We start from the raw sequence: 21,657 nt of genomic DNA, 5'->3' as shown, positions 1-21,657 counted from the left end.
ATGAAAAGTAAACACTGACACCTGTTTGTCTTATTTTACTCATCCACACTTATTGAATAAATCTGTTAAAACACCCATGAACATTAACAACATTTTGCAATATAAATCTCATAATTTTGTGCTCCTGAGAGCCATTTCCTGCTCCTGATACAGTCCGTTTTCAATGCTGGCTTTCTTTGATCCCCTGTAAATGAGAGATATATTAAATTCTGTGCATCAAAAGTTAAGTGCTTTTTACATGATTTATTATTGCAAGAGATGTTTCATGCTTATATGTGTGAAATGTCACTAATATAAAGAATCCTCACATGCTCTCATCTACGGGAACCTCAGTGTGGTCCTGTAGTTCGGTGTTTAGTGTTTCTGGGAGCAGGAAGGTCAGGGCTCCTCCCACAAAAGGAAGAGAACCGAATATGACCATTGGAATGGAATGATGATACACGTTCAACAAGCCAATCAGAGGAGCTAGAATACCAGCGACACGCGCACACATGGAGTTCAGTCCCACTCCATTTTGCCTAGACAATTGAGTTTAAGAATGAGAACTCATTTAGAACGCAGAACTGAAAACTGTGAGTGTTCATGAAGGTTTCTCTCTTTTACGTACACACCTGACAACCGTTGGGTACAGCTCAGCAGTGTACACATACACTATGGTGAAAGAGGCAGCGAGGGAGAACTTCCCGATCACAGCGATCACAGTCACAACCACAGGATACTCTGGGAAAAAAAATCAAGAGGATTAATGTGCTTCTGTCACATTAATGAAGATTTAAGCAGCTTGTCATTTGATTGCTTTTCCAACCCAGTCTCATGAAAACTTTTTGAATTTTATGATTTGGTGAATTAGCTGCGAATTCATACAATCTCAATACATTTTTATACAATCTGCTCGCACAGTCCTGAGGACTTAGGTTAATGTGTGGACTTTAATGATGATGTTTTGCCTGCAAATCAAATGTTTCATAAGAATCAGATCATATGAATTCATACAAAATCGGAAACTAGTACAAATCATGCGACGTGCCACACTGATGTCACATTAATGAACATTTAAGCAGTTTTTGTCCTTTGAATGTTTTTCCAACAGTCTCATGACAATTCCTATCAGAATTTTATGGTTTTGTGAATTTGTTGAGAATTCACATGCATTAGTATGATCTCATTTGTGTATTTTTGTTTAGTGGTGGACCTTTATGGTGACGTTTTGTACTAATTCATACGAAATCACCAACTAGTACAATACTTACAAATTCTCATGAGATCTGGTTGGTTTTTCTATAAACATGTTCTATTAACCTTTCCACTGAAAGTGACATCTGAAAGTGTTCAAATACTTCAGATTTGTCATCTATTTTTGTACATTGTATAATTTTTATAAATTACAAACCTATTTTTGTCAAATGTTTTGGTTACAAAGGTTTTTCTTTTTCTTTATAAAAATACCATATGTTTATTTTTTTATTTTTACAAAGACATTTTTAGGTGTGACTTAAATATCCACATACTTTTTGGGGACACTGTATGTGGAATGATAATTCTAAATAAATAATTATATTTTCATGTGTTAGATGTAGCAAAACACACGTCTCTCACATTTTGGGGACAATTTTGTGACTCCAAATGGATCAAACTCCCTCTTTCCTCTATAATTATAATATGAGACTCGCTCACCCCCTGGTATAGCAGGAATAACCAGGCAAGCTGTGCCTCCTAGAAGCAGAACAGCACTCTGGCAGATCCTCCTTCCGAAGCGCTGAATGAGAGGAAAGCAGGCCAGCCGGGCGGGAAACTCTGCAATGCCAAAGATCAGTTGAGTCAGGTAAATGTCCAGGCCGAAGTTCCCCACGTTCAAGCTGACTCCATAGTAAACCAGGCTCGTCACAAACCTACAATAATGAGGTTTGCAGTGAATGAATGCAGTGTCAATGTAAAAACGTGTGTACACAGTAAGTGCATTGTATCAAATGATTCATTGAAATGTTAGTACATACCTGTAGTAGTTAAAGACACCTAATATAAAGTGAGACCGTTTTATGTTGCTGTATTTAACACATTAGGTGCGTCCCAATTTGCGTACTTATGCACTATTCTATGACATTCCATGAAAAAGTACACTTGGATGATGTATTTAATTAAAGGTGCAGTAAGCGATTTTTCAAAACAGAGTACCACAACAAACTTGTAGCCAATCAGCAGTAGGGGGCGTGTCCACTCATAATGGGGGGGAGAGAGAGTGAGCAAGAGGTAGATTTGATGAAAGACTTTAGAAAGAGAGATGGCTGAGAGACAATACAAAAGAGAAAAATGATCCTCAGAGGAACATCACTGGAAAAAGAAAGGTTATGATCAGACAAGAGCTTTAGAACACGCGTTAATATTAGAAAAGCTTTCCCGCTCTGGAGAGACTGACATGGAAAGGCCATGGTTGCGTTGTTTCTGCTCCATACGCGAGTAACATTGCTTTTGCGGTTTCATAGAACCAGGAAATGCTGTTGTTGTAATGTTAGCCATAGTTACAGGACTGTTTTGAGAGTCATTGTTTGTCTGGAGCTGTTGTGCTGCCGGCGACTAACAACCAACTCTTGCTTGTATTTACTCTTGTGTATGTCCATTATTTGTGCTTCCTTGTCGTTCGTTCAATCATCTTTGCTGTATTTTTCGTGAAGCATTTTTTTGCTTCGCTTCTGCTATGATAAACAGACATCCACACTTGCGTTGCGTGTGTAACGGAGGCCAGCTAATGACGCTAGATTAGAGAATGCAGTATTTAGCATCCTTGTTAGCGTGCCGGCCTCACACACCAGTGATTAAGGTTCGAGACCAGCTATGGACCAGCCTAACCACATCTGGGCTGTGAAGCGTTTGTGAATTTTGGAGACGGAGCAATGGGTTTGTTTGGGTTGATTTTAAATATCAACAGTGTTCAACAACAACTCTGGGAGATTGCATACCGCACCTTTAACTGTGTTAATTAAAAATGAATGAATTCATTAAAAGGGTGGAATGTTTGACACTTCATGCACTCAACTGTCACAGCTTTAAAGGGATACTCCACTTTTTTCGGAAATATGCTCATTTTACATCTCCCCCAGAGTTAAACAGTTGAGTTTTACCGTTTTAGAATCCATTCAGCCGAACTCCGGGTCTGACGGTACCACTTTTAGCATAGCTTAGCATAGATCATTGATTCAGACGAGTCCAGTAGCATTTCTTTCAAAATGACCAAAGAGTTTCAATATTTTTCCTATTTAAAACTTGACTCTTCTGTAGTTAAACCGTGTACTAAGATCGACGGAAAATGAAAAGTTGCGATTTTCTAAACCTATATGGCTAGGAACTACTCTCATTCCGGCGTAATAATCAAGGAACTGTGCGGCTGTACCATGAGTGCAGCAGGCGTAATGATATGACGCAGCGCCTGAAAATAGGTCTAATACTCTTTGGTCTAATAGGTTAGACAAACTTAGTCCCGGTCACGTTGGAAGAAGTTACCGAGCTGGGGACTATTTTTAGGCGCTGCGTCATATCATTACGCCTGCTGCACCCATGGTACGGCCGCACAGTTCCTTGATTATTACGCCGGAATGAGAGTAGTTCCTAGCCATATAGGCTTAGAAAATCGCAACTTTTCATTTTCCGTCGATCTTAGTACACGGTTTAACTACAGAAGAGTCAAGTTTTAAATAGGAAAAATATTGAAACTCTTTGGTCATTTTGAAAGAAATGCTACTGGACTCATCAGAATCAATGATCTGTGCTAAGCTATGCTAAAAGTGGTACCGTCAGACCCGGAGTTCGGCTGAATGGATTCTAAAACGGTAAAACTCAACTGTTTAACTCTGGGGGAGTTGTAAAATGAGCTTATTTCCGAAAAAAGTGGAGTATCCCTTTAATAGCAAAGGGGCTAAGAGACTCCGATGAGGAAATGCTGTCTTAACTCACCACATATAGCACATGATGAGAGCTCTCTTTCTCAGGTAATCCACTCGGAACAGGTCTAGCATGGAGCCTTTATTTGTCGTGTTCTCTGCTTCCATCTGATAATGCAGCATTTCATGTTAATTCATCATTTTCAATACCTTCATTTAAGCAGGAAAAGCTCACTGAGATTAAATTTCTCATTTACAGGAGTGTCCTGGGCAAGATAAGCAGCCCGAATTTGCATATACATATACAAGTAGAAACACATATAAAAACCACAACCATCGATAAAAACAAGACCTACTTTCGATTGTAGGATACTGTATGTTTTAGAAGGAAAATGGGATCTTTTTATCAGCTCTTTTCTTAGATCAGATAACGCTTGGCTATCTACATAGAGAAAACAGTCACCTTGTCGAGCAGATTTTCGGGCACCTTCCTGCCATTGATTCGGGCCGCTTTCAGGATCTCTTTCTTGGCTCTGTCTTGCTTGCCCTGAGTCAGAAGCCATCGGGCAGACTCAGGCAGAATCCTGCCAAAAACATTGAAAATGATTAGAAAACAAAATAGAAAAAAAAAAAATTAACATAACTTAATAAAACATAAATTAAAAAATGTTAAATATTTCATTTGTATATTCGCATGTCATGTGACCGACATCAGAATATGCAAATGCAAAAAGTTTGGGAATCCCTGATATAGAATAACTCTAACCAGTAATAAACGCAGAAAAGCCCAACTGGCGCTGACAGGACCAGCTGTAAAATCCTCCAGTTTCGGATCCCAAAGGCCACACCAGACAGCAACATCAGACCGATGGCATAAAAGCAGTGTGACAAAATGGTGAAAAGGGCGCGCTTGGCTGAACCGCACCACTCGGTACCTAAAACATGTTTGAGATACCATGAAAATGTTATCTCAGATTGAGATCTAAACAGGTTTTATATGCATTTTCATAGCGATTTCTGTTGTTACAGGACATTTATTTAAAGTCAGCATGAAACAGAAGTTGCTATTTGTGATGTATACAAGAAAACATTTAGGGCGGGACTTAATCGGGAGATGACTGGATGATTGGATGGTTGTGGTTTGCTATTGCTGTGATCTCATATGAGTGACAGGTTGACCCGCCCTTGCCGCGAAAAACATCAGAGAAGAGAAGAGATGTCGTTGCAAGGGGGAGGGGAAATGATTTTGATTAAAGATTACGAGAGCACATGAATTGTAAAAAATAATGATGTGCAAGGATAAATAATTTACAATAAATACTGCAACAACAACAAAAAGTGGTGACTTTAAAGCATACTTGTACTGTAAATGCACTTTCTACATGCTATCTAATTATCTAAATGAAATTTCAGATTTATATACTGGCGTTAAAAGGAGTCACAGGTGTTACCCAGAACAAACGTGTTCATAGAGATCCCTGATATCGTGGTGCCGACCACAAAGCGGAGGGCTATGTAGACATAGATGTTGGGGGAAAATGCTACTCCCACCCCAAACAGAAACTGCAGGAACAAGGAAAGCAGCGTGACAAACCGCCGGCCATACCTGTGACAAGAAAACAAGTTTACCAGCACAGTCATGTAAGCACTCAAATGACTCATTTGCCACAAAATATGGCCCTTTATTACTGATGGGTTGTTAAAACAAACTGAATAATCTGTATGTTTTTGGAAAAACTCAAAAATAATCATTGTGTGTTTTATATCATTCTTATGTTGCTTGGACTCTACACGTACTTGTCTGCCATTGGCCCAAACAATAGGGCTCCAATAAGAAGACCAGCCATGTAGATGGACTGAGATGCCTCATTATAAATCTTATTTTCACACACCAGGTCAAACTATGATAAGAAAAGAAAGCATGATAAAAGACATTTATATGTATTGGTTACAGTTTCTAATAACTTTCAATTTTATGTAATTGACAAACATTAAAACAATATAAAAGGGTAGTTAGTTTCTGTAAAGACATACTTTAAAGTCGTGGCTACAATTTTTGAAGATTTCGACCATTAATGTCAAAGAAAAAAAGACACTGATCTTTTGTGATAACAATGGGGTAACTTGGCCCAATTGAACCTGTCAAGCTAAATTTAATAGGAAAAATTATGAAACGAACAAAACTAAACTATTATGACGATACATACATGCATTATATAGCTATTGCTTTTTTGCTAACAAATGGCTGTAAATACATAAATAAATATGTAAAATAAGCTGCCAAGCTAACAGGGAACGTTCTCAGAAATTTGGCTAAAATTCTGTCAAGGTTCCCAAGTTATGAACAAAATGATATTGCAGTAACATTAATAAGAAAGTTCATTCAAAGTTATCTGGTCTTCAATAATGTTCTCAAAACGTTAGCACAAAAAAGTTATTTATACATTGTTCATGGAAGTTTTTTTCTGAAACTTTTTAGTTCCAACTAAGTCCAAGGACGTTCAGCTAACATTTTTCAGAATATTTAGAATATTTATAACATTCAAATGTAACATTCCAATAATGTTTGCAAAATTATAAAATAAAATGTTTCCTTCGCATTCAAATAACCAAGAAAAAACTTTTTAAACATTTGAAAAAAATGGACATTTTTTTATTTTAGAGAACATAAATTTTTTTTTTAAATATTAATTTAATTTAAATATTAGCAAAACGTTCATAGAACATTTTGTTGAGTTTGCAGGTGCTAGGTGAAATAATTATTTTTTTTACCTTTTTTTTTTAATAGCCAAATTAATTAATCGCGATTAATCGATTTGACAGCACTTTTTTTTTTTACAAATAAGTATAAACGTTTCACGCGTTTTCAAACGATTCGTAACCAAAAGTTCAATTATGAGTTAGAAATTGCCTATGAGAGAGGAGGTCACCATGGCAACAAACACTGTCATTAAGTTATTATAGGTTTAATCATCACAAATAGCCTACAGTAATTGTTCGTGTTTTTTTAAAGGGTTGCGTCAACTTGCGCGAGACGAACTTTGTTTGTGACCAGAAGATTTGTGTCATTTTAACTCTGAAAGACACTGAATAATAAGTTAATATTATTATGCCTCGGCTATATCTTATGCGTTAAAAGTGTAAGCATAAACGTTAAATATTTATGAAAATAATAGCCAATAGCCGGATAATTAAGGCCTACTTTTATAAAGCAAATTAAGAAAAGCCCAATCATGCACCGTAGCTATATAGCCTATAATTATCTATAGCAAAGTTCAGTACAGTACCTCAGTTATAATAGTGCTGCTGGCTTCTGGTGCCTTATAAACCCATCCATCGATACATGAGGTCGTTGCGTTTATTCCATAAGCTTCAATGACATCGAGATCCAGATTAACAGGTGAGAACATCTTACAGCTGTCATACTGTCCTTTACTGTCCAGAGGGATGGTGAGGTTCAGCTGCCTCTCCTCTGTCAGGTTTGGAGCCCGCTGTAAGATCCAGCTGCTGTTGCAGTTGTGTGGGAAGCTGATGGCGGTGAAGACCTGACCGAACATGTGGAAAGCTGTGAAGATGTTGGGGAGGCATACCGCCACCAGCAAGCGTTTCTGAAACGCTCCAAACTCGCCGACGGACGACAGGATCTGCGTGAAGTCTATCATGGTCACTGTGGGCCACCGTCAGCGGCGGCTCGCGCTTAAAACACCTGCACACCGCGGATCCCACAAATTAATTTTTAAACTTGTCACAAGTTCAGCATATCTGCTCGCCCGCGCTTATCTGTTTGTTACGATCAGAGATAAAGCACTTATTTATTTCACTGCGAGAAGGACTGTCAGAAGACTTGAAATAATCATAGTACGATCTAAATTAGGTATAGTAGCCTAAGTCAATAAGCTGTTTCCTATGGTTAAAATGTTCTGAGGGGAGTTCCTGCAGACAGTGTGTGTGTGTGTGTGTGTGTGTGTGAGGGACTTTGGATCATGAGGCAAATGCAGTTAAACACTGGGGCCTTTTTGCTAGTTACTAAGGCGGTCTTAATATTGTGGTAATGTGTAAACTGTTGTGATGCTTGTGGGTTAAGCACAACATTTAGACAACAATGTGTGTAACAAAGTAGCCACACTCTCAAGAGAAAAATAAGATGATTGTGACAGGACAGGCTATGTGTGTCCATTCATTAATGTCATTGTGTGTCCAAAACTTACTCAATATTTTCAAAAATATTTCTAAACATTTCAAAGGTGAAAAAATATATATATTTTCAAGACTTTTTTTTTTAATAGGGTATGACCTGTCCTGAATGTGTGCCTTTTAATTAAATATTTAATGTTAGTTTGTTCTTAAGCTGTATTTCTATACTGTAAAACAAAAATGAACAATTTTCTTTTGTATGAATACAGCTCTGTAGGAAGCATAATATGCAAATACATTAACATACAGTAACCAATAAGGAGGCATTTTAGGCATTTTTTAAGTTAATTCTTTATTAATTTTAAAGCATTTTAAAACATGCCTTAAAATTCAAAACAAGCTAAATAAAAATAAAACAGATAGGCTAATATAAACTAAAGAAAAAAAATTATATTTTACTGACTGTTTTTTGCTTTTCGTTTTTTATTGCTTACAGTAAACGATCTGTCCCTGTACTACAACACTGGTCTGCATTAAGAAGAAGCCAGGAGATTTGTGCGACTTTATAAAAATGCATATTACTAAGATTGGATATTGTTTATATAGCCTACCATATAATCATGTTGACCATATATCTGCTGCATAGCAACCTCAATATTCAAACTTTGAAGCAAAACTCGCCTTTTCAAAAGCAAAAAAAAAAAAAAAAAATTCCCCTATTTTTAGTGGACAGCTTTTATGATTGCAAAGAGGTGAAAAGAAAATACTTGTGCGTTACCAAAGCTTATTTTACACCTCCTTTTATCTTTTAAATCTTCCCAATAAAACTGGAAAATGTGTAAAATTACTTAATAATTAGTTGAATATATATATATATATATATATATATATATATATATATATATATATACACACACACACTGCCATTCAAAAGTTTGTAAGATTTTTTTAAGATTTTAAAAGTCTCTTATGCTCATCAAGGCTGCATTTATTTGATTAAAAAAAACAGGAATATTGTGAAATATGCTTACATAAGTAAAATAAAACAGTTAAAATAGGTAAAATAACTTTTTTATATAAAAAAAATGTAAAAAAATCATTTTCAGCATCATTACTCCAGTTTTCAGTCACATGATCCTTCAGAAATCATTCAAATATGCTAATTTGCTGCTCATTAAGAAATATTTATTATTATCATAATAAAAGTTATTTTAAGTTGTCATAATATTTAACAATATTACTGTTTTTTTTGTTTTGTTTTGTTTTTAAATTAAATAAATGCAGCCTGGGTGAGCATAAGAGACTTCTTACAAAAAATCTTACAGATCCCAAACTTTTAAACGGCAGTGTATGTATGTATATACAGTGAGGAAAATAAGTATTTGAACACCCTGCTATTTTGCAAGTTCTCCCACTTGAAAATCATGGAGGGGTCTGAAATTGTCATCGTAGGTGCATGTCCACTGTGAGAGACATAATCTAAAAAAAAAAATCCAGAAATCACAATATATGATTTTTTAACTATTTATTTGTATAATACAGCTGCAAATAAGTATTTGAACACCTGTCTATCAGCTAGAATTCTGACCCTCAAAGACCTGTTAGTCTGCCTTTAAAATGTCCACCTCCACTCCATTTATTATCCTAAATTAGATGCACCTGTTTGAGGTCGTTAGCTGCATAAAGACACCTGTCCACCCCATACAATCAGTAAGAATCCAACTACTAACATGGCCAAGACCAAAGAGCTGTCCAAAGACACTAGAGACAAAATTGTACACCTCCACAAGGCTGGAAAGGGCTACGGGGAAATTGCCAAGCAGCTTGGTGAAAAAAGGTCCACTGTTGGAGCAATCATTAGAAAATGGAAGAAGCTAAACATGACTGTCAATCTCCCTCGGACTGGGGCTCCATGCAAGATCTCACCTCGTGGGGTCTCAATGATCCTAAGAAAGGTGAGAAATCAGCCCAGAACTACACGGGAGGAGCTGGTCAATAACCTGAAAAGAGCTGGGACCACCGTTTCCAAGGTTACTGTTGGTAATACACTAAGACGTCATGGTTTGAAATCATGCATGGCACGGAAGGTTCCCCTGCTTAAACCAGCACATGTCAAGGCCCGTCTTAAGTTTGCCAATGACCATTTGGATGATCCAGAGGAGTCATGGGAGAAAGTCATGGTCAGATGAGACCAAAATAGAACTTTTTGGTCATAATTCCACTAAACGTGTTTGGAGGAAGAAGAATGATGAGTACCATCCCAAGAACACCATCCCTACTGTGAAGCATGGGGGTGGTAGCATCATGCTTTGGGGGTGTTTTTCTGCACATGGGACAGGGCGACTGCACTGTATTAAGGAGAGGATGACCGGAGCCATGTATTGCGAGATTTTGGGGAACAACCTCCTTCCCTCAGTTAGAGCATTGAAGATGGGTCGAGTCTGGGTCTTCCAACATGACAATGACCCGAAGCACACAGCCAGGATAACCAAGGAGTGGCTCTGTAAGAAGCATATCAAGGTTCTGGCGTGGCCTAGCCAGTCTCCAGACCTAAACCCAATAGAGAATCTTTGGAGGGAGCTCAAACTCCGTGTTTCTCAGGGACAGCCCAGAAACCTGACTGATCTAGAGAAGATCTGTGTGGAGGAGTGGGCCAAAATCCCTCCTGCAGTGTGTGCAAACCTGGTGAAAAACTACAGGAAACGTTTGACCTCTGTAATTGCAAACAAAGGCTACTGTACCAAATATTAACATTGATTTTCTCAGGTGTTCAAATACTTATTTGCAGCTGTATCATACAAATAAATAGTTAAAAAAATCATACATTGTGATTTCTGGATTTTTTTTTTAGATTATGTCTCTCACAGTGGACATGCACCTACGATGACAATTTCAGACCCCTCCATGGTTTCTAAGTGGGAGAACTTGCAAAATAGCATGGTGTTCAAATACTTATTTTCCTCACTGTATATGTGTGTGTGTGTGTGTGTGTGTGTGTGTGTCAAAAAGGGGGAAAAAAATCAGGTGAAACACTGCTTTAAAATAATTAAGATACTTAAGATTATTCCAGGCTGTTCTTGCACAGGTAGCGATATGTTTAATGAGATTTCTTGAGTGAAGTAAACAACCTCTCACATGAGTTCTAAGGAAAACTTCAGAAGTTCAGGACAGACCTGCTGGAAACATCAGGCAAATATAGGCCACCTAAGACCCCGCTGTGATTACAGGCACCCTCATAGACAAATAAGACAAACCAACAAAACTCACAATGTGTCTTTTGTAACCGACACCACCTCCCATCACCTTATTTATGGAGAACACAAAGGCCATGAGTGAAGCATCCCATATAAAATCAAACCCATGGCAAATTACATTATTTACATGTTCAATCGAGATCAGAAATACACATGAATACTTAAGAGTTCAATAGCAGAACAGAAAAAACCAAACACCAAAGTTTCATCAGGTACCTCACGTACGTCTACCTTTTCCAAAAATCTAAATGCTTAGACAGAAACTTTAAAAAAAATGAAATTTAAAACCAAAATGCACAAATTAATGTGAAATCTAAAAAAAAAGGAGAGATATGGTTGATGCAAATGTGTGGAAACATTAAGGCAATAACTTTTAGAGCAGCGGGGGGTAGTAACATTCGCAAATGTGCCCTGTTGAGACACACACACACACACACACACACACACACACACACACACACACACACACACACACACACACACACACACACACACACACACACACAAATAAAATAAACAAGGGAAAAGCAGCAAAATAAACCAGCTTTTAGGAGTGTTCGTCCAGGCTCAATGACACTGAATAGATCATTTCATCTTTAGCAAATCTGTGTTGCGTCTGAAATAAAGGATATTATACAATGAAGAAATCAGACTCTATATGACATGCGAGAATGGAAAAGTCGATTTTGAGCTGAATCAGAATCTCTGACATTTCTAAACCAGATTCTGTAAATGTTCATCAAGCTGGTTTAAATGAACCCAAGTAAATAATGCAAGCGGTCTGATAAAACATGCTAGCTGCTTCTCTTTAAAGGCATAGAAAAAAAATGCTATAGCTACTGCAAACCCATTCACTCATTTCCTCTATTAACGTTCCATTCTCCTCACATGCACACAGTACTTATATTAGAGGCATTTTTACATTTAGTTTTTTTGGGGGTGTCAGTTCAGATTGTGCAAAAATAGAACAAACATAGAAAGAAAAAAAAGAGGAAAAGAAAGAGAAACATTAAAAGAGCATTAAGGTTATATCTGGTTATGATAATTGCATCCTCAGATGAATCAATCGTAAACTTTATTTTTAAGGATTCCTACAAATTCTGATCTTTGTGCAACTCTGCTGTGGGCCATTTGAAATCCTATGGGCTGCGCAATGGTACTTTTCTCTTTGGCAACAGTGGTTTCTTGAGGGCAATTGAAAGAGGAAAAAAAAAAAAAAATCAATGTGTCATTCATTCATGTTGGTAGTGTTGGTTTGTTTTCACATTTGTAGGCAAGTCATGGTCCCGCACAGAGCCAAAGTTTAGCTAATGCTAAGCTGAGCAAATCCCAAGAGTTTGACATCATCGGGAATCTCAGAGCCTTCAACACCAGATGCCTGGAAAACACCACGCATGACGTGTTACTGCAACACACCATTGAGGATTTAAGGCCCGTTCACACCATACTAACTATATTAGCGTCCGCTAAGCAGGATGAACTCTGATTGGCTGTCAAGGTTTTAATCGTTCATCAGCTGAAAAAAAAAAAATCGTTCTGAAAGTGATTCCAACGATGTCGTTTCTCTGTGCCATAATAGTTATAGTGGTGTGGACTATAGTGGTGTGATGATTTTTATAACTATATCTTTATTGTTATAGTTATTGTCCTTGATGTGAACGGGCCTTTACACACAGTGGGTTTAACTGAACAGTCACTTACCAGTTTAAATGTGACATTTTTATTGGAATGAGGCTCTTCAACTATCTTCTGCAAATTAGCAGCCACTGGAATGACACAAAACAGAAGTTTAGGACTAAAACCATGATTTACTTTAAGTTTTATTTTACCTTTTTAAATGATTTGAAATTGAAATTTATTTTCTTCACACATAACATCGACATTTTACAAGCAGTTTAAACAGATGTTGATTTCAGTAAGAATCTGCACAAGTTATAGTTAATAATGTTTTTTGGGGAACTCTAATAAAGTATTTATTCATTAAAAACTATATTATAAGCATAAATTAGAGTGAATTTTATATGATTATTATAACTGGAATTATAAAATCAAATATATATAAACACATTTTTAAAAACAGATTTTTTTTTATATATATATAGTAAAACAGTAATATTGTAAAATATTACAATTTAAAATAACTGATTTCTATTGTAATATATTTTTAAAATGTATTTTATTCCTGTGATGGCAAAGCTGAATTTTCAGCATCATTACTCCAGTCTTCAGTCACATGATCTTTCAAAAAACATTCTAATATGCTGTTTTTCTGCTCAATAAATATTTCTTATTATTATCATTAATGTTTAAAACAATTGTGCTGCTCAATATTTTTGTGGAAACTCAAAATTCTTTGATAAATAAAACAACTTTCATTCAAAATAGATTGTAACATTATAAATGTCTTCACCTTTAATCAATTTAATGCCTTTTTGCCCAATGAAAGTATTAATACCTTAAAAAATACCTTACCTATAACTAAATCTCGCCCATCTACCAAGCCAGCCGATACCAGTTCCTGAGAAACCCCATCTGCTGTGTCTACAAACAGAGAACATGTATGCGATGCATTTATTCCACTTTAAAATGATTCGTTTAGAGCAGTGGTTTTCAATCCTGGTCCTGGGGACCCACAGCTCTGCACATTTTATATGTCTCCTTTATCTGACACACCCAGTTCAGTTCATATGGCTCTTTCCTAACGAGCTGATGATCTGAATCAGGTGTGTTAAGTGAGGGAGACGTACAAACTGTGCAGAGCTGTGGGTCCCCAGGACCAGGATTGAAAACCACTGGTTTAGAGCAGGGGTGTCCAAACTCAGTCCTGGAGGGCCACTGTCCTGCAGAGTTTAGCTCCAACCCCAATTAAACACACCTGAACCAGATAATCAGACCTTGATTATCTGGTTCAGGTGTGTTTAATTGGGGTTGGAGCTAAACTCTGCAGGACAGTGGCCCTCCAGGACTGAGTTTGGACACCCCTGGTTTAGAGCAACAAACTTTGAGCATGGCAAATTGCAACATCCTGGATATTTGAACTGACAAGGTTGTAGATCTTCTGACAACTTAACTGCACACATCATGCTTACACACTGCAGTCAATACAGACAGCAGAATGAAGACGTGTTCAGGCAGAAGAACATTCACACACAGGCCAACTATGCGCATGTCATTAAATGTTTTATTTTGGGAAAATTCCAAACGTGACTCTGACAAAACGCAGATGCGGCAGGCTCTTTGACATCTGATGGGGTAGAAAAATTATGCTCATGCTTTTCTTGGGCCTTTCTGCTGGAGGGCAAAACCCTGAGATAAACAGGAACTGATTCTAAAAGGGTGTTAAATTGATTTTTACAGGCAAAAAACATTGGACAAAAGAACTGCCCAAGTGTGTCGTAAATCGTAACGATTGAGATGTTCACCGCCCTTGACAAATGTGACAACTGTCAACCATTCAGTGTTTTTTCATAAGAGTTGTGAAAAAAATCAGACAGTTTGGGAATACATCTTAAAGGGTTAGTTCACCCAAAAATGAAAATTCTGTCAGTAATTACTCACCCTCATGTTGTTCCAACCCCGTAAGACCTTCGTTCATCTTCGGAACACAAATTAAGATATTTTTGATGAAATCTGAGAGCTGGCTCACTCCTCCATAGACTTCTAGGTGACCGAAACTTGCTGGCCCAGAAAATGTATTAAAGAGATCGTTAATATAGTCCAAGTGACTACAGTGGCTCAATCTTAAGTATATCAAGCGACGAGAATACTTTTTGTGCACAAAAACAAACAAAAATAACGACTTTATGCCACTATTCATTTCCTTCTATCTGGGCCTCGAGTTGGTTCACGTAGTGTTTTTGCGCAGCGCGTCTGTGTTACACGTCACACGCATCACACACATGACCAGCGTCGGCCAATAGTGAGCCTACGTGGTGACGTGTAACACAGACGCGCTGCGCAAAAACACTACGTGAACCAACTAGAGGTCCAGAGAGAAGGAAATGAATAGTGGAATAAAGTCGTTATTTTTGTTTGTTTTTGTGCACAAAAAGTATTCTCGTCGCTTGATATACTGAAGATTGAGCCACTGTAGTCACTTGGACTATATTAACGATCTCTTTAATAACTTTTCTGGGCCAGCAAGTTTCGGTCACCTAGAAGTCTATGGAGGAGTGAGACAGCTCTCAGATTTCATCAAAAATATCTTAATTTGTGTTCCGAAGATGAACGAAGGTCTTACGGGGTTGGAACAACATGAGGGTGAGTAATTACTGACAGAACTTTCATTTTTGGGTGAACTAACCCTTTAAAATGTAAAAAAAAATTGAAGTTTTGTGTGGTTTCTGAAGTGTCAACTTTGAGGGACTCGTTTTATGGACTCGCAGAGATGGATTATTTTTCTAAAAGTCTTCATTTAAGTTCATCTGAAGAAAGAAAGTCATATACATCTGGGACAGCATTGGGCTGAGAAAATGATGAGAGAATTTTCATTTTAGGGTGGAATATCCCTTTAAGAGTGTATTATGTGGATTTATTCAAGTGCAATTAATGCAAGACTACTAGCCACGTGTCTTTATGCTCTTACCTCTGCCAGGCATGAACTCAAATCGGATGTCATTCAGTTCCTTTTTCAAGTTTCTGTAGGACAGGAGGAGAAATATAAGTCATCTACTGCTTCCGTTTGCACTTTTAATAATTAATAATACGGTTCTTTATTGGCATTGATGATTTTATGGAGAACCTTTAACATTAATAGAACCTTTCCATTGCTCGAATTGGTTCTTTATGTTGAAAAAAAATTCTTGAGATTATATAAATGTTCTTTACACTAAGAAAAAAAAAAAAGGTTCTATGGCATCGCCACAACCCCCTCCCCCCCAAACACAACTTACCTTAACCTTAATACTAAACTGATGGGGGACTGGGGGGCATCGCCTCCAGGAACTGGGGCCTACAGATAGAGACAGCTTCATTTAAAAACTGAGGTGGCCTAATAACTGAATGTTGAAATGCTTGATGATACAACAGCTACTGTACCTGCGCAGGCTGTGAAGGGGTTGTAGTGTGTTGAGTGTTGGCCGGGCCCTGGCCAGCAGCTTGAGGTATTTCAGGCTGGAGGTGACTGCTGAAAGGCTGGAATATCTGCAAATACATGCATAGACCCACACAAACATTTAGTAATTGCGTTATAAATATATAAAAAAAATCCAACCTCTGGTCATTATAAAATATAATACATTGAAATAATACCAACATTAAATGAAATGTCTGGAATGGAATACCAATTTACTATTTAGTGGATGCTGTGCAGTGTACACTATTCTTAAAAGAATATTGTATACACTGCATGTGAGTGGCGTTGAGTTGTAGCTTGTGAAAAAAAAAAAGGCTATTTTGCCTGTTTTAAGCCAGTTTTATTTAAGAATAATTGTAGTTTAAATCCTTAATATTGTAATACAAATACAGCCAAATCAATTCAGATGTTTAATTACTTTTTACAAAATGCATTGCAGGATACAGTAGTCTGCAATACTTTGCCAAATACAGTAGATCATTTAAATATTTCATTCATACAAACAATTATGCATTATAGTACATACAGCAGGAATCGTAAGAATGGTAAATTAGTATGGTAGTAATGGTTTACATACCTCTATATTCTGGAGTCCTTCTCTTACTCTTGGTGACTGTGTGAGAGAGATAGAATGGGCAAAAGTCAAAGGTCTCTTGTAATGATATATAATTGTTTGGGTTACTGTAATTCAGCGTTGGATTTAAACACACTGTAGTAAGGAATGAAGCAGGGAGTTAAGGCCCTTCGTGAGCATTTCATTTTATACATTTGCTATGACTCTAAATACACATTTCATAGCTTTTGTATAATATCCTTCAAGAATTCAAGGACTATTGGAGATATGCAACCAAATTACAGTTTATATCCACAATATCTGCTTCGAAAATATTCTATTCAACAGTATGCACTACATCCAAAGTATTCTCCCCCCACCACCAAAAAAAAAACCCACACTTAAACACTTCCACCTAAACTGAGTAGTATTCAGACTTACACTGCTGTTTAAACGTTTAGGTCAGTATTTATTTATTCATTTTAAATAAATTAAAACATTTATTCATGCATTCAATTAATCAAAAGTGTCAGTAAAGACATTTATAAGGTTTAAAAAAATCATTCTGCTGAAACTTCAGCTTTGCAATGACAGGAATAAATTACATTTTAAAATATATATAAAAACAAAACATAATAATTCATAATTTACCATTTTTACTGCATTTTTAATGAATTTATTTATTTTTTGATCAAATAAATGCAGCCTTAGTGAACTTTTTTACAAACCCTAAACTTTTGAACGGTAGTGTACTAGTGACCAAACTGGAGTCCAAAAATCATTTAGTGACCAGAAGTGGCCATATTGCATGTTAGTGCCTCAATCAGCAGAAGTCTCATTACGAGGCTGTTAAACAGAATTTGGTTGGTTATCAAAGGTCATTGATTTGGTCAGTATTTCAAAGTTGTAAATAAAAACACAATACAGATGGCGTCCAGGAAGCACACATCACTATTCAGTCAGTCTCTGCTTTTTTCTAGCAAGAATTGGTTACACTTTTTTTTGCTTTACACAAGTTTAGTCATTGAGATTAGAGTGAGTGGTCAAGCTTAAGTAGATATTTCAGTATTTTTGTGATCTGAAAAGGCACATATAAGCTATGGGTTCATAATGAGCAGGGGATACGGAACAAAAGTTATCACAATAAGCCATATAAATGCTTTATACTGTACATGATTATTTCTTGCATAGATAAACAGATTATCACAGACAGGTGAAGGTGCAACGGTCATCCTTAACCAACCAGAACTCTAGTATCTTTATTGTCTTAGTCTTTAAAGCTGGATAACAAGAATATCAGCAGATACTGTATATTATGCTCTCTGAACAAATTCAATTCCTCTTTATCTAGCGCTTCCTACACGTCCAAATGCTGTGTTTGACTGAGTGTGCTTCCTTGTTAAGGTGAGCCATCTGTATCAGTGGGAAAACTGAACAACCCTGGGTGGGGGCAGCTCAAGAGGCTGAGAGAAACGGACTTGTCGCCTTGTCGACTTCGACTGCTGCTCCTTTAGCGGCGAACAAAAAACACAGAGCCCAGGGATGAGAGGTGCCACAACAGCAACACCATTACAAACACCACAGACAAACAAAGAGTGCAGAGAGAGAGGGTGGGTGTGTGTGTGTGTGTGTGTGTGTGTGTGTGTGTGTGTGTGTGTGTGTGTGTGTGTGTGTTACCCGTAAGGCAGCAACAGCAGCTTTGCCCTCCTCGCTCTCCTCATCCAGTTCATCGTCGCTCCATTCCCATTCTCCATCTTCTGTTTTATGGAGTCTCCCACTGGAGCCAGGAACTCGCCGTACCTACACACATACACACACAAATATACATATACATACATATGTTTATACAGACGTGCATATAGAAGAGCAAAATATGTTTAGGTTTATTTTTTTATTTATCTATTAAAAGTTAAAACAAAATGTAATTAAGATTTTAATTATACTATATTTATATACATTTAAAAAAAGAATCAAAATGAATACATCTAATTATCTGAAATTCTGAATATCTTTTTCCAAAGTGATTTTTGTCCCTCAAGTGATTTTGATTTGTGGTGCTGTAAATATACATAAAAATTGGCTAAATCATCATAATACAGTACATAAAAATGAGCAGTATATAGTAAAAATACATAGGTCACAATAGAGCATGGTAAAAATTAAAACATCATAAATGTCATTATACTAAAACATTTTCCTCACCTTTCTCGCTCTCTCTGTAATTGTAGGTGCTCTATGTAATAATTTCTCCTGCAGGAATTCATTATTCTGCCAAACAAAATGGAATAGTAAGATAAATATTTTTCTAAATTATGCAAATAACCACCAATTAAGGTTGAAATTCAATTTCAACTCCAGCCCCCTACTGGGCATGTGCGGTAACATCTGAGTACGCAACGCTGGAAGGAGAGAGAACTGGCTTGATTCGAATAGTAAAAAGGGAAATCCATTTGGCAAAGGATGCTGGGATGCTTATCCCTGCTTTTAGACTCCGATATGACGGCCCGGTAATGAGAGGAATGCTGGACTGAACTGATAATGATTCATTTACATGGGGGGAGTGTAGAGGTATTCATACACACACACACGGGACATTGCAAAGTCTTCTGTTGTATTTATATGCGGCTAGTTATAAATGCTATATCCTAACCCTAACAGAAAACTTTCTGCATTTTTACAATTAAAATAAACACTGTATTTACTTTATTTTTATGCCGTTTTCTTGCAAAAGAGGATGTCCCCGAAATGAGGTTTTGGGAGACTTCTGAAGGATCATTACACACTTCACACGTCAAGGATATGAAAAGATAAAAAGCACCATAAACGTATCATTTAAAATGTATTTGTGTAACATGAAATTTAAGTTATTATGCATTGGGATTCAAATATGGTGTGAAAGCTATCATTAGGATTCAACTTTATTTTACAGTACGTGTACTTACCTAAGAAAATGCTGGGTAATATAAGGTAACTACAGGGGTTAAGGTTAGGTGTAGGTTCAGTGTTAGTACCTAGTTATTACTGTAATAAGTATGAACATGGGGAACAGAACTGTAAAATAAAGTTCAACCGTCATATTAAATAATTGGTGCTTTTTTGTTGTTTGGAGCTTGACAGTGGTCACTATGAACCGTTGATGTATGAAAAACATTCAAAAGTCATACAAGTGTGGAACAACATGAGGCTAAGTAAATGATGACAGATCGCTTTTTTGACAGAACCAAAAACAATGTCCTGAATGTAAGATTCTTACCTTGGCTTTCTGGAAGAATTTATGTTTTAAGAGTTCTGACGATGTTGGCCTAAAAAGCAAACACTATTGAAATATATTTGTTGTAACTTAAAGTGTTATAAGGGAATATCAACATTAACAGTCACAAACATTTTTTCCCAATTAAAATGTTTTACACGTAAATGACTTTTAAAAAGTGTTTAAAATCATATCAGCCAAATAATATCCGTTTCATTTTACATTGAGCAGGTAGTGGTGGCTGCCATGCTGAATATTACAGAACATATAAACACACAGTACTGTTCAAAAGTGTGGGGTCAGTAAAAAAAATTAAAAAATTTAAAGAAAGAAAGAAATGAACTTTCATTAAGCAAGGATGTATTCAATTGTTCAAAAGTGACAGTAAAGATATTACAAAAAGTTTTACAAATAATTCTGTTCTTTTAAACTTTCTATTCATCAAAGAATACAAAAAAAAAGTTTTCAACAAAAAAAAAAGGTTTTTGAGCACCAAATCAGCATATTAGAATGATTTCTGAAGGATCATGTGACACTGAAGACTGGAGTAATGATGCTGAAAATTCAGCTTTTATCACAGGAATAAATTACATATTAAATAAACGGAGCAATTCCAATAGGGTCCTCACACCATCGGTGCTCGGGCCCTAAATATATATATATATATATATATATATATATATAAAAAAGCTTTTAAAAAATGCTTATTTAACAATATTAATGTTTACTGTATTATTATTATTTTTTTATCAAATAAATGCAGAATTACTGAGCATAAGAGAATTTTCAAAAACATATAAAAATTCTTCCTGAGCCCAAACTTTTGAACGGTAGTGTATTTGTATCCCACGACCCCACAAGAACAAGGCTCTGCTCAGCACCTTTTCTCTGGCTCCTTCTGCAAACACAACGAGAGCATCTTCCTCAAAGATTTCCCGTATTTCTTCACCATCTCTTTGTCCGTGATTCCAGTCTCGAGGCAAGGCGGATCATTCTGCAGGGTCAACATCAACACCTGCAAACACACACAGAGATCTCTGAAACACCCAACATGCCATCAAACAACACGTTTCTCATTAGAGTCATTAGAGCTCGTTATGGGACTGTATCTCCTGCTCCTCACCTTCATAGGAGGGTATTTGTGGTAAGGAGCGGAGCCTGTGGCCAGCTCGATGGCTGTGATCCCAAAACTCCAGATGTCTGCTTTGAAGTCGTAACCTTTCACCTGCACACAAACAGTCACAGATTTGTTTAACACGAGAGATGCATCCGTATGCCAGCACTTACTGGCAATTTTACACCACATTGAAGTCTTTAGACTTCATAACAGCTTTAATTGTCCGTGTAATTCACTCCATATACAGTGAGGTGCAACAGTCTGAGGCTACTGGTGAAAATGCGTCCATTTTGCATTATTCTAATCGAATCTTCCATGTGATCTCAGGACCTTTGAAGCGCACTGTATCTTCTTCACTGGAATCAGAGTTTGCATGTCATTCGTTTTATGATGTGGTTGTAGG

At 36.8% G+C, this 21,657-nt stretch overlaps 2 protein-coding genes across 3 annotated transcripts in view; both read right to left on the bottom strand.

Moving 5' to 3' along the window:
• Positions 1–63: 63 nt before the first annotated feature.
• Positions 64–8,059, bottom strand: slc22a13b (solute carrier family 22 member 13b). Its single transcript, XM_084398618.1, has 10 exons — positions 7,160–8,059; positions 5,670–5,773; positions 5,324–5,478; positions 4,639–4,807; positions 4,336–4,456; positions 3,946–4,040; positions 1,675–1,889; positions 612–720; positions 309–518; positions 64–184 (listed from the first exon to the last, which is right to left on the bottom strand). Exons 1-10 carry the CDS (start codon positions 7,532–7,534, stop codon positions 109–111), a joined length of 1,629 nt encoding a protein of 542 aa, XP_084254744.1. The 5' UTR covers positions 7,535–8,059; the 3' UTR covers positions 64–108.
• A 3,013-nt stretch (positions 8,060–11,072) lies between these two features.
• oxsr1b (oxidative stress responsive kinase 1b) overlaps positions 11,073–21,657 on the bottom strand; it is a 48,098-nt gene continuing 37,513 nt past the window's right edge. For both annotated transcript variants that reach the window (XM_084399439.1, XM_084399440.1), the window contains 12 exons: positions 21,261–21,362; positions 21,019–21,152; positions 20,141–20,189; positions 19,090–19,155; positions 18,565–18,687; positions 16,912–16,947; positions 16,298–16,402; positions 16,153–16,211; positions 15,846–15,898; positions 13,733–13,801; positions 12,962–13,026; positions 11,073–12,638 (listed from right to left, as the gene is read on the bottom strand). In XM_084399439.1, the coding sequence (XP_084255565.1) occupies positions 12,564–12,638; positions 12,962–13,026; positions 13,733–13,801; positions 15,846–15,898; positions 16,153–16,211; positions 16,298–16,402; positions 16,912–16,947; positions 18,565–18,687; positions 19,090–19,155; positions 20,141–20,189; positions 21,019–21,152; positions 21,261–21,362 (936 nt within the window). In that variant the 3' untranslated portion in view covers positions 11,073–12,563. The remainder of the gene's footprint in view (positions 12,639–12,961; positions 13,027–13,732; positions 13,802–15,845; positions 15,899–16,152; positions 16,212–16,297; positions 16,403–16,911; positions 16,948–18,564; positions 18,688–19,089; positions 19,156–20,140; positions 20,190–21,018; positions 21,153–21,260; positions 21,363–21,657) is intronic.

The sequence above is a fragment of the Rutilus rutilus genome (genome assembly GCF_951802725.1).
Source record: "Rutilus rutilus genome assembly, chromosome: 24".
Lineage (NCBI taxonomy): Eukaryota > Metazoa > Chordata > Actinopteri > Cypriniformes > Leuciscidae > Rutilus > Rutilus rutilus.
This window is presented reverse-complemented; position numbering and strand designations above follow the sequence as displayed.